Source organism: Callithrix jacchus, chromosome 8 (genome assembly GCF_049354715.1).
Source record: "Callithrix jacchus isolate 240 chromosome 8, calJac240_pri, whole genome shotgun sequence".
In the NCBI taxonomy this organism is placed as follows: Eukaryota; Metazoa; Chordata; class Mammalia; order Primates; family Cebidae; genus Callithrix; species Callithrix jacchus.
Genome location: NC_133509.1, coordinates 96,281,070 through 96,294,737, shown reverse-complemented (window position 1 = coordinate 96,294,737; position 13,668 = coordinate 96,281,070). Strand labels below are relative to the sequence as shown.

General features: G+C 41.6%; 1 protein-coding gene across 5 annotated transcripts in view; it reads left to right on the top strand.

Moving 5' to 3' along the window:
• The window catches only part of LOC144577419 (uncharacterized), a 43,594-nt gene extending 30,195 nt beyond the window's left edge, over window positions 1-13,399 (top strand). For 4 of the 5 annotated variants that reach the window (XR_013521247.1, XR_013521246.1, XM_078335065.1 and 1 more), the window contains one exon: window positions 5,408-13,399. Coding sequence is in view for 3 of the 5 variants with exons in the window: in XM_078335065.1 (XP_078191191.1) it covers window positions 5,408-5,602 (195 nt within the window). In the remaining 2 variants the exon portion in view is untranslated. The remainder of the gene's footprint in view (window positions 1-5,407) is intronic. The other variant, XM_078335066.1, reaches the window with a different exon arrangement.
• The last annotated feature ends 269 nt before the right edge of the window (window positions 13,400-13,668 follow it).

Here is a 13,668-nt window from a genome sequence, read left to right as displayed (position 1 = left end):
AAGTAAGAAAGAATGCTGGCCAAAGTGCAACCAGTGTCTGTCATCTTTGACCCTTTGGAGTCTGTAATCTTCCATGGATTCTTCCTCTCAGCCCATGCTGGAAGTCCACCTCCTTCCAAAGATTTTCCCTTAATCAGTCAGCTCATAGCACTTACTATTCTGCCTCACTGTAGAGCTGGAGGCTTGCCCTGAATTCCCTGTTCAAGTAATACCTTCTTGCAAGGCAGGAAGGAATTCCTTGTGATCTCCTGTGGCTCCCAGCATGTACCTTAATGGCAGACAGCACTGAACTGGTCCTGAGTCTGATGCAGAACCTCTGCTCCAGCTGGGCCTGGTCTTAAAAGCTGCCCTCTGTACATGCAATGCTCAAAAATTACAAACGTGCTCTAGAGTTGACATCTTATCTCCTTCAATCTAATTTAAATTTATCCCCTAACAAGTTAAGTCCATTTCATTCATCGTTTGCAGGAATGCCAAAAATCATTCTCTTCCTTGCATCCATGCACCTTTGCAATGTGGTTTTCTAGCTCCTCTCATCAAAGAGAATTCTCTACCCCTTGAATGTGGGCTGACCATGATATCAGCTTTGGTCAATACATGGAAGCAGGAGTGACGTGCCATTCCAAAGCCCAGGCCTTAAGAGGCCTTGGGATTTTTCTATTATCTCTCTCAGAAGTCTGCCCCCTATGTACCATGTAAATAAGCTTAAGCTAGCCTTCTAGACAGTGAAGGACCACACAGCCAAGTCAACCCTGTAACCCCTGTGGCCTCAGCCAGCAGCCAGTTAATCCTCAGAGCAGGGGTCTTTAGCTGGCTTGTAGCTGACCATGGATGCATGAAAGCACCCAGGAGACCAGAAGAATGTGCAGCTGATCCACCCTAAGTTGCTGATATGCAAAATCGTAAGCTAAATAAGTAGCTGCTGTTTTAAGCCACTAACTTATAGGGTTGTTTGTTCTGCAGCAATAGTTAACCAACACACCATCCGAAATATTCAGATGTTTGAAGAATGTAAGAAACTTCCAGTCATTCACGTGGCTTTCAAATTTATGCTTTAATTTTGGTGCTCTTAAATTACAGTAATAAGAGAGAAAATAGAAACTAGAAAATGGTATTGCCAGCTCATGGATAAACATCTCTACAAACCAGAAATCTCTTATGTTCCAAGATTAAAAATAAGGGAATCGGTGGGAGTTTAGTCTCTGCAAACTGAAGGGAATTAAGGAGATCCACCTGAGGCAGAGCATGAACGCTAATTACCACTCTGAGCCAAAGGTTGTGGGAGTGGATAGCATCCCCACTTCTGCCAGCTCATGAAAAGAAAGCTTAAAAATCATTGTCAAGTATTATCACTCCAGCCAGGCATTCTCTCCCACCTGACTGTTAAAACCAAAGGTCAGTTCTCAGTTCTCATTTTACTAAGCAGAATCTGATCGCTGATCCTCTCAGATTTTCTTCCTTTCTGCATGAGGATACATAACGCTTTCCTGGTTTCCCGCTACCTCACTCGCCCTTTTTTTTAGTTTCCCTTTTAATGGTTCTTCCTTTTCGTCCCAAACTCTTAATGTTGGAGGACACATGGATTCAGTTCATCAGTTCTTCATCCATATGCGCTCCTTTGGTGATCTTATCTATGTTCATGGCTTTAAATATTATCTACTTCCTACTTCCAGTTAAAATCTTCAACTCAGACCTCTCTCCAAACTCCAGGCTTCCTTTTTTTTTAAGAGCAAGATGTGAAACACAAATAGGCTGAAAAGATTAATACTGTATAAATATGAAAATACACGATTTGAAATCTTTGAAATCAAAATTATAGTTGTTTAGACATTCAATAGTCAGAACAAACTCCAGACTCACAGGAATTACACAGGGAATGAATCAATTGGAAAAGAGTACTGAGGAATTATCCTTCCATGGTCAAAGATACAGAGAGATTTAAAAATATGAAATAAAATAAGGAACATAATTTGAATACTGCAATATGTGCTGAATAGGATTTCTGAAGAAGAAAATAAGGAAGAACAATATTTGAAGAGAGATGCAGTAGAGACTTCCATAATGAAAAATGAGAAAAGTCCTTGGACTAAAGGAGCACTTGGGGACTTAAGCTGCATAAATAAAGAAAACCCACATCTATCAGACACACTGAAGCACGACTGCGGGGCATCAACATTAGAGCGCTGAGAAATCTCCAGAGAGAATTAGATTGTTTACAAAGAAGTCATAATTGCACTGACAACAGATTTCTTATCACTAGTAACAGGGTTGGAACGCCACTAAAAGAAATATTATAGGATTTTATTTACTAGGAAGCAAAATGAGCCTAAGGCATGAAATATAAGAAATAATGATGCATGTAAAAGGTGGTAACATTTAATTTGATTGTTCATTAATTATTAAATTAATCAAGTTAGCTTAATTAATTATTGACCATAAGGACATACATATTAACCATATGTTTAATAACTTTTTGCATTTAAGAAAGGGTGAAATTAAAACTCTACACAGCAACATCATGTTCAATCTCTGAGGCATATGTAATATTAATGAGGACAGAAAATGAAGAACTCTAGACTTAAAAGTTTATGAGTAAGTATATGTATTTTAAAAATTAGGGGGAATCACTGAAATTGAAAAATTTATATTTATTAAAATACTACATATGGAAACTTCATTAATTCAGTGGAAGGCAGAAAACACAAGAAAAAAATTTTCTTTACAAAGCAAGAAAAAATTATGGTGAGGAGAAAATCCAACATAAGAAGGCATAAGTTCAAATAAAACAAATATAAGAAGATTATATTAATCTTTGTAAAGAGTATCAATTTGTTTTTTTAAAAAACCAGCCATATGTGCTTCTTATAAGATATACAATGAAAACAAAACCAAAGAGAAAGACTGAATGTAAAGAAATAAAAAAGGGGTACCATGCAAATAAAAATAAAGAAGAACCTGGTATATCAATATTTATGTCAGGCTAAATATAATTAAGGCAAAAGCACTACATGATAATAGAAGCAGTAATCCACTGAGGAGTAATATTCATGAACTTGTGTGCAGTTAATAGCATAACTCTGAAAACCACGAAGCCAAAGCTGAGAGAACTAGGAGAAATCACCAAATCGTCAATTGTAGTGTAGGTTACCAAGATTAAGTAAAATGAAAATTTAGCAAGAATTGAAAAGGTTTAAACAACAACAAATCTACTAGATACATAGAAAAAAGTTCTTATACCCAACAGTAGATTCAAATACATTTTGACAGAATATTACCACCTATTAAAATCACAAAAGAAGTCTCCACAAGAGTGAAAGGGCTGTCATAGAGACCATTGCTTTTTTTTGTTTTGTTTTGTTTTTTAATTTTTTATTGCATTGTAGGTTTTGGGGTACATGTGCAGAACATGCAAGACAGTTGCATAGGTACACACATGGCAGTGTGTGACCATTGCTTTTTGACTATAATGAAATGAAATTTGAAATAAAAAATGAAAAGTTAAAAATAATAATTATAACATGTTTGGAAACTAGTAAAAGGAAACCTTCTAAAACATGGATTAAAGAGGAATTCATAATAGAAATGATAAATATTTAGAAGTAAGTGACAGTGAAAGTTCCTCATATCACAACCTGCAAGAGCTGGTCCAGAAAAAAAAAATGCTGTTAAGAATATTTTTGAGGTAACTAACAAAATTTGAACAAGATCTGTAGACTAAATAATAGTATTATATTACATTTCCTGATTTTGATAATTATACTTTGTAGTAACAGAATGTCTTTGTTAGAAAATACACACAAAATATTTAGGAATAAAGGCATGTAATGCCTGAAACTTACTCTGAAATGGATCAGCTGATGATGATGATAATGATGGCGACCATGTCCAGAGAGAAGCAAAGTGAATGTGGTAAAAGTTATCCCAGAAATGGCGAATCTGGGTGAAGTGTATACAGGACTTTCTCTTACACTATTTTTGTAATTTTTTTTATAACTTTGAAATTACTTCAAAATAAAAAGTTTAAAAATCTGTAAGATGTATTTAAATCTAAAATATTTTTACTTTAAAATCTAAATAGTTCTGACCTTTAAAAGGATAGTGATTTACCAGTCATAATTTCCCTTCTGAAGGGTCTCTGTCTCACTGATTAAGCAAAATCTGTTGTGTGAGAAAACTGTATATTCTGCAAATTAGCAGAGTTGACCATGATACCTGTTGTATATAAAACAGCATCCTACAGTTGCCAGCACCATTCATTAGCAATTGCCTTGGGGATAAACACAGGCCAGGGACTAAACAATGATGTCACACAATTGTTTTAAATAAATGAACCAAAAAGACAACTTGTGCCACATTCCAACTAGGTCATAAAAGCATATTTAAGGAGCTTCAGTCCTGGGATTTCACTAAGCCTATTATAATACTCTGTTTTGACTTTTCTCTCCATGTGCCATAATTCAAAACAGAGACACTCAATCTCCTTTTAAATGTTTGCTGAGAAATCGGCCTCTTGACTTCAGAAGACTGCTGAAGTGTCAACATATTACTGAGAGATTGTTTCCAGGTGCTCAGCATTATGTAGACTCTGTGATGGAGGACGAGAGCAGACATAGGGACAAACATTATGGTGTCACCAAAGAGGAAGAGTGAGGGTGGAGGGAGAAACAGAGAGAGACGAGAAGAGAGACAGAGGATCAAGAAGAGCTTGGTTTCGAGAAGAGCTTTAAGGATAGGTTCAGAAAAATCTACTAGTCCCAATGTGTTCACAAGATCTCTCTGTTGCAAGACAAACCTTTTTTGAGTTTGGAGAGAGTTTTAGACTGGAGCCTTGGGAGGGTTGCATGGTAGGGAATAATTGCTGGAGATGGAAGAAGAGAACATGGATTCTAGATGCATGATGTCCCCGATTTCACAGCAGGCAATGGTGGCTGGAGTAGGGTTGGCCGGGTGGATCTTGAGGACCTTACCCATTTTGCAGCAGATCCCCTTTGGGGGCCTCCTCTGCAATGCCATTCTCCAGGGCCCATCAGACTTACAATCTTGGTCCTTTGTCACTTGGCAAAGACACAGCAACATTTAGGTCAATGGCACTCACAGCTTACTGACAGCCAGAAGACTAAGCATATTATGGCACTTTTTTAGAAGACAACACAGTCTAGGTTTCTAATGAATTGTCCACCTCTTCATTTATGTTGGTCTGTCTATTTTAATTAAGATTACTTCAGAGGACAGAACATAGGACCAATCCTAGAACTACACATTTCATTACTGGCTAGTACAGAGGCTCAGGAGTTACCTGCAATTTTCTACCTTGTGCCTGTACTCTCTAGGGAGATGAACATGCTATAAGCTTTCCAGTCCTGGTTCCTGTTTAACCTGACCAAACCCCTATTGTCACTTCCCACAGGTAATCTTTCCAGACTGGATGGATCGAGTCGAGAATCCCTACTCTACCAGACATCAGGGCCATGACCTCTTTCTAACCACTATTACTCCATATGTATTAGTTGTGAAGGAAAAAGAAGAAAAATCTGGACTAGATGAAAATCAATCTCTCATACAGCAATCAGTGGGGGTTCTGGCAGAATTTTGGGAGCATTAGAAGGTTAGTGCTGAAGGCAGCAGTGTTTAAACTTTTTCTATTAGCTCAAACTGTATACAGATACCCACAATGCAAAGTGATAATAATAATAATACATATACCAAAGCATTTCACTGAACGTTATTTGAATACCTCCAACTTAGGACAATGAGGTCCAGAGAAATGGAGAACCACACCCCGGGCGTGCCAGTTAGTTGGTGACAACCCTGGGACCACAGCCTTTTGCCCTTAGAAGCATTTTCTTACTGTCTGGAAGTCACTGCATCATGAAAGAAGAATGGCAGGGACTGGTTTCTGTCCCCAGTAATTTCCAGTGTAAGAAAGACTGTGAGAGTCAGCGCACATGCAAAACTATTTTTCAAGCCCTCTGAAAACTGGCAGCCAGGCTAAAATTTTTGGTGGAATTTATGTGAATATTCAACAGACTATGCCTCCAGGAACTGGTACTGACTTTTCCTCTACCCCCAACCTGAGGTACAGGCCATGGAGACAGTGCAGAGAAGCAAACACAGGCAGAGATGCAGAGTGTGTGTATTCTGAGGGACCCATGGATGGATCTCACGATAGTGCCAGCTTTCTTCACTCTGGACAAGACACACATTAGGCCTGCCATCACGAATGCTTAGTTTGGAACTTTTGTTTGTTTGTCTTCCAGGAAGAACAGAGAGAATGGGTTGGAGAACACTATTTCACATAATAACATGATTATACTTCTACACTATTTTTAAACTTTGCAAAGTTCACCCACGTACTGCACGTAAGAATGTTTGACAAGAACTCTGTGAGTGCGTAAGAGTAGTGTTATCCTTTTCCTGCCAACAAAGGAAGTGAGGACAGAGCAGTCAGGTGGTTTGTCCAGGGCCACTGCATAAGTTGGTGACAGATGGGATGATCAGTCAGTAACTGAGGGAGGAGCACATCCTTTTATTCCCATCGGACTCTAGACTGGATTCAGATTCTGCTTTTTGGCCAACATGGCCTTAGAACCAAACAGAGGGACTGGTCCAATTTGGAGAAATAAAATAGAAAAGATATTCCAATGATGCGTGGATCAGAAAGAAAATTGCACAGCAAGGTGACTATAATTAATAATAATGTATATTTCAAAATTGCTAAAAGAATGCATTCTAATGTTTTTACCACAAGAAACTAATAAGTATGTGATGGATTCATTAAGAGGCTGATATGATCATTTCATAATGCATACATGTATCCAAACGTCACATTGTATACTATAAGTATGTACAATGGTTATTTGTCACTTTAAAAGAAAATTTGAAAAATTACAGAAAGATGGTAACAAGCATCATGGAATTGCTTCTGATGTGTGTGTTCTTCAGAATTGTTTATAGATCATTTATATCCAAATGCAGATTTGAATTTGGTGGGTAACTTCTAGAACTACACATTTACATATTCTATGGAACCTATTCGCTGGTTGAAACTGCCCCTTTCTACAAAAAATTTTAAAGCAGTTTATTTCACTCCTGAAGTAAGGCTGAGCAATGTTCTAAATGAATAGTGGACTTTGAAAGAAATATTCGTGAGAGTGCCAAAGCGAGCTCCAGGAATGAGAGGACTAATTTGGCAGCTGTCAGGACAGATCAGCTCATAGAGTAAGAAGTGGGTTGAAGGAGGAGCTTTGCCTGCAAGGACAAAGCTGGGCATGTAGGTCCGATTTTTCAAGCTGCCTCTCTTCTGGGGAGCCACCCCTAAAACTCAGCATGCCTTTTCCCCTCATCGGATACAAGTAGAATAATACCTCTGGCACAAAGTTCATTCCTATTTCCATGGCATTACTGGGGCCTGAAACATCCATGCTCAGAAGCTGTCAAATAACACCAGTTTTTTTTCCAGTGGCTTGTCTGAGCACTCCTGGAATTCCTTTAAAATACAGGAGAATGAGTAACCCTGGTTCTCATTTCTGCAGGGAGGGCTGGGAAAGGCCCAGACACAACCGGCCAATGTTGCAAAATTCGTGAAGCAAATCAAGTGAACAAACTGCTCCTTTTCAGATCAAAACCTGTTAAGGATTTAGGTGTCTTTTTGGCAACCCCAGGTTTATTCATATGCCTATTTCAACTGTTTCAATAGCTTCAGGAAATAGCAAGGTGGGGCAGTCCACAAGAAAGCCAGCATCATCCTCAAAGGATGCTTACAGTTACGGAAGAACGAACTTGGCTAAAAACACTTTTCAAGTAAGGAATCATTTCCCACTCAAAGAAAGTTTTTGATCACCCCAGAAAATAATCCTGGGAACTTCTGAGTCAGAATAAACATGATTATCAAAGAATAGGTTTACATGTTTGGGGAACATGGAACACTTTCTTTTTCTAAGCCTCTGACGGCATTCCTGAGGAGTACATCTGCCTTGAGTTCAGGAAACTGAAAATCTGTCCTTGGTGTGGCAGCAGACTAGCTCATCGATCATTTAATTTGGGATCAGCAATTCATAGTCAAAACCATGATTGCTGTGATCCAAGAGAAGCAAGCCTGCCTGGGCACGGGGGCTCAAAGGTTATAATTTTAAGGATTTATTCCTTGGGAGTGGAGTCAAAATGCTGCTGGTAAAAAAGTGGCCGAGATTCAAATGCCTGAACAATGAGTTCTACCAGGTCCCCCACACCGTTCAGTAAGCTCTCTGGGATTTTCAGTGGGCCTGGGGAGGTATAACTCACTTTGGCTCAGCGATGAAAGCAGAACATGGGTGGTTTACTAGAATATACAATGGGAGAGTTGAATGAAACCTGAGTAATGATGTTTTTGTTCATCGCTTGTCTCATCTGAGCAAACTTCTGGACATATAAATTTAATGTTCTCATCCTCTGTTTAAAATGGCTTTCCACCATTCCAAAATAAAAGCCTAAGTCCTCCACACTGTGTGCAGGTGATCCAGCCCCTGCCTCCCTCGTTATATCCTGGTTTTCTTTGTGCCCTTTAATCCAGCCACATGGATTTCACTCTAGTTCCTCCAATGAACTAGCTCTTGGTATCTCGAGCATTCTCTAACCTCTCTTTACTTTTTTTTTTTTGAAACGCAGTCTCATTCTGTCACCTAGGGTGGAGTGCAATCGTGTGATCCTGGATCACTGCGATCTCCACATCCTGGGTTCAAGCAATTCTCCTGCCTCAGCCTTCCAAGTAACTGGTATTACAGGCACCTGCCACAATGCTCAGCTAATTTTTTTGTATTTTTAATAGAGATGGGGTTTCACCCATATTGGCCAGGATGGTTTCAAACTCCTGACCTCAAGTGATCTGCCCACCTTGGCCTCCCAAAGTGCTAGGATTACAGGTGTGAGCCACTGCACCCAGCCCCCTCTTTACTTCTTAATTTTTATTCTTTCAATGCTCAGCTCAAATGTCACTTCCTCATGCGACTTCCTCTGAGAAGCGTTCCCTGAGGCTTCCCCTCCCCATACACATTAGATCAGATAAAGCCTCTTGTAATATTCTTGCAGAACATCCTATTCTTTTGCTTCAGGGACTTTATCACAATTGATAATTATATACTTACTTTTATTTATTGAATTAATTCCAGTCTCTTCCAGTGGATTACATGTAGTGTCTGTTTCACTTGTCATTGTATCTCTAATGCCTACCACAAGTGCCTGGCAGGTAGCAGACACAACTGCTTGTGAATGAATGAACGGTCTCAGTAATTCTGTAAGGATGAAGGTGATGTAAAGTAGTAGCTGGCAGCTCTACTCTGGAAGTCCAGAATACTTCTCTGATTCACACCTACAAGCCTTATTGGTCAATGATTACTGATATTCCAGCCACACAAACAACTCCTTTTGAGAAGCATTAATACTGTGAATAAAACAAATCTATTCTTTTCATATGGTTCAGAACCTAGGGGAATTTGAGAAGAGATGAGCCAGCCCCCAAGCTGTCCTGGTTTCTTTTATTAAGAATAGACTGTGATTTGAACATATTCTACCACTTGCCTCACTTCTGCCTATTGCTGGGAATTGCACAGGGAAAAGTGAGAGTCCGTGTGTGGGGACTCTGGCTTGGCAGTGAGATCTAACACAGAAATATCCTAAAGAAATATGCTGACAATGGGGTTTTATCTCCTCAATGCACTGGAGACAAAACCCCTGCTTTTAAAAACAACACTCATACAGAGCCAAGGATGTCCCAGAGTCAACAGTCCTAACCCTTTCTCAGTCTGCCTAAGAGGTCATTGGTTTCAGATGGATGAGCCAAGGACTTGCCACTTAGAGACTACTGTCTATGTCAACCCAGCTGACATAAGAAAAGCACCTACTGTATATAGTAGGAGTCTGTAAAATAACAGAAGAGGCAGACTATTGAAGGCTACTCATCTATCTGCGTGGATAGGCAAGAATAAAAAAGCTGGAGAAGAATTCCAGGATTACAAAAAGAGAAGAATGTGATGGTATGGTAGACTGTTTCTGAACAGTGAACTTCCCCTGCATTAAGGACAAGATCCCTATGAACTGAGATCATTTAGGAAGTCTTCTTGGAGAAGAAAAGTTTGAGCATACCAGGAAAAAATGTTGGATTGGGGTAGAGAGCTAAGCTGTCGGTAGCCGGGCAAATATTAAGTAGGATGCCTGGAGCTGTGAGTTGTGCTAAAGGAGTTGTAATTTGGGATGCCTCTAATTAACCATTTTGGGAAAAATCGAATAAATCCCTTTGTAGCATCTATAATAAACTGCCCAATATCTAGGTGATGGGGGGAAAAGTTTTATTCTGCTTTTCACGTGGATGGTGATAACACTAGGTAATCTCAGCATCTTTCTGATTCTCTTGCTAATCCAGGATTCTAAGTAGTAATCACTTTGTTCTACAACCTGAATCTTATAACTTGCACTGTGCAGTTTTGCTTACACTTGTTTTTCCCGTTGTCTCAATCAATCTCCATGGAAACACAAGTTCTACTGAGTTTTAACCAGGTGTGTCCTTTTAGGTAAAGAGGCAATAAAAGGCACAGGGCATACAAACCACAGCAGCAGTTACTTCCCACAAGGAACCAGAGATTAGAAGTGACGCTAAAACACTTTCAGCTACAATAGCATCTCTTTCAAGGCAAGCCATTTCCCCAGAGAGAGTTTCCAGCTCTGAGCAAAGGCAGAACCATAAAAGATCAAGGATGTCTTTCTAAGGCTGCAAACAGAGCAGCTAACACCTTGAAGCTGATCTGCTTTTGAGTCCACATTACCTTTTCTATAAGCTTGCTAAGCATCTCTTTTCCTAAACCACAAAACCCTAAGTATTTGTAGAAAACAGGCAGGAAGGGAAGTCCTGGGAGATCAGTGCCGTGTCTCAGCAGGCATCACTCTAGCCTGTCTTTTCCTGAGTGTTTTTCTGCACTTCTCTTCCATCTTTTCCCCTCTGTCCCACTGTGGAAGTCACTAGTCTGTGCCCTCCTTACCTCCCATGGTTTCTGCACCTTCATTTCCAAAGGCAAGTGAAAACAGTGCCAGGCTGTGCACACGGGTAACTTCAGGGACTTCTCCTCTCATTTCCCCTAAAGCATTTGATAGTCAGAACTGAGTCCAGCAGCACTGAGGTCAGAGTGATGGCTAAAGCTAAAGGCAAACTGGATTCTGTTCAGGAGGTTCTCCTTTGTCACTTTCATCTCCAAACATAAGACCTTGGTCTTCCTAGAAGATAAAATAATAGAAAAGAAGTAGCCCAAGGTGGGTGACTCTGCAAACAGGTGGGTGAGCTCTCTAGTTGAGTGAGGGAGTGTCTGTGGCTTGTGGGTTCTTATGAGCAGAGCTTAGAGGAATCTGGTTTATATGTTGTGGTTTTCCCAGGGGAAAGAGGGGAGTGGCTGGGACTCTAACGATCATCATCAGAAGTATTTGGATTAGGCCTCTGAAACTTTAAGTTGTATGTGGATCCTCTCCCAATCATGTTAAAATGCAGATCTTCTTTCAATAGGTCTGGGACAGAGCCTGCCTTTCCATCAAGTTTCTGGTGGTGGGATGTTGCTGGTCTCATCCACAATTTGAGTAGCAAGAGGTTAACTTTTCTTTTTTTCTTTTTCTTTCTTTCTTTTTTTGAGACAGAGTCTCACTCCATCACTAGGCGCCAGGTTGGAGTGCAGCGGTGCTACCTCGGCTCACTGCAACCTCCGCCTCCCAGGTTCAAGCAATTCTACTGCCTCAGCCTTCCCAGTAGCTGGGACTATAGGTGCGTACCACCATGCCCAGCTAATTTTTTTGTATTTTTAGTAGAGACGGGATTTCACCATGTTGGCCAGGATGGTCTCTATCTCTTGACCTCACGATCTGCCCGCCTCGGCCTCCCAAAGTGCTGGGATTACAGGTGTGAGCCACTGCACCCGGCCAAGAGGTTGGCTTTTCTACTTACTGCCTTCATATCCCTAGTTGGCTATGTCATTTTATCAAAACAACGTAGTAAGAGTGAGTGTCAATTACTAGCCTCTTGAATCACCCATTGTTAGAGCTGTTTCTTTCAGGTACATTTAGAAGACCCCTCCCTGTGGTCCCATTGCACAAGAAGCCCATTTGCCAGGTGATACCTTGAGTAAGCAAGCCACTGTGCAAAATGGCATTGGCTCTTCCTGCTGCCAGCCAGGCGGCTGCTGGTTGACGTTGGAGTTGTAGTTTATGTGATAGTGATGACAGTGCTGATTCTGAAGGGTACTGAAGATCCTGAAGGGGGTACTTCGCTGCAGCCGCTTCACCTCCCACTTTTTTTACCCACCCCCCCAGGCTTGTGGGAGAGAAGCATCAGGAAGAGTTCTGCACATGCCTTGCCAGGGGTGGGGGGATTATTTTTTTATTTTTTTGCTTTTTCTGCTACAGGATATACCATGCCTTCTATAGATATTTATAAGACAATTTCCCTCTTGAACATGCCGTAGCATGGAGGATGGTGAGGAAGGTGGTTGAAGGGAGAAAGCAGGAAAAGAGAGTGTCCACGTGCATGAAGATTGGAAGGTGGGGAAAACCCTACGGGCTTGGTTCAGCCTTCAAGAAAGAGGAGGAGTTGACCAGATTTCAGTTGTTAAACCAGGGGTCTGTGGTTCAAACCAGCGACTCTCTGTACTTGTAAGCTATATTTGGCTGGTATGTTAATTTGCCTAGGATGAGAGCCCCTAGGTTTGAACAGATTCTCATAGAGTCAATGATACACAAAATGTTAATCAGCTCCATTTCCAACCAGAATCATCCACAAGTCCCTCCCAGAGCAGTAATTTGGAGCACTAGTCTTCTAGAAGCAGCAGACATCAAGTTCAGCCGCAGGATTAGGATGGACAAGTTCAGCCACAGGAAAAGGATGGACAAGGCAGACACTTGGAATCATGTTCTACCAGAGGCAGAAGAGGCTCAGCTAGCAACAGCCCGTTTTACAGAACAGAAGTTGCGCTGCAGTCAATACAGTGATTCCTCCTTAAGTAGGGAGTCAGAAGCTGAGCCTGGACTGGAACCCAGGCCTCCAAGCACACAGAACACAGGTCTACATGGGGAAAAGCCCCTTCAATCTGGCAGTTGCCTGGAAAGGGCAAGACATTTGCAGCCAGAGCGCCAGGAGCCCAGCTGGTTATTTCTAGCTTGCTGAATGTCAAAAATCCAGGCCGCTTCTCAAAGCAGCCACCACTTGCCAGACCAAATCAAGGCATCAGCGCGTCAAGCAGGCGAAATGAATCCCCTGCTCCTAGCACCAGCCTGGGGGCGCACGCCCTGCCCCGCCCTGTCCCGCGCGGCACACCTGACAGCTTCCCGCGGTGCGCCTGACCGCGGGGCGGGAGAGCGTTGCACCCATGCACCCGGGCGCCCCTCCCACCTGCACCCCGGCGTCACGCCTGAGCACAATCTGCAGCCTTCGCCCGCCTGGGCGGCTGCCTGGCTTTGCTCAGGGTTGGAGCCAGCTCGACAGCCTGCCTTGGCCGAGTGTGACCAGGTAGCTGGTCTTTGACCCTAGCGGCAGATTGGGCATGACACGCTGCCTTCTCTCTGGTCTGTTTTGGAATCTCCCACTTTCACCTACTTTACTTCTTAGCAAAACTCCCACCCCAGCCCCTACCCCATCCTCTATAGATCTAAATCAGTGGGCTTGTG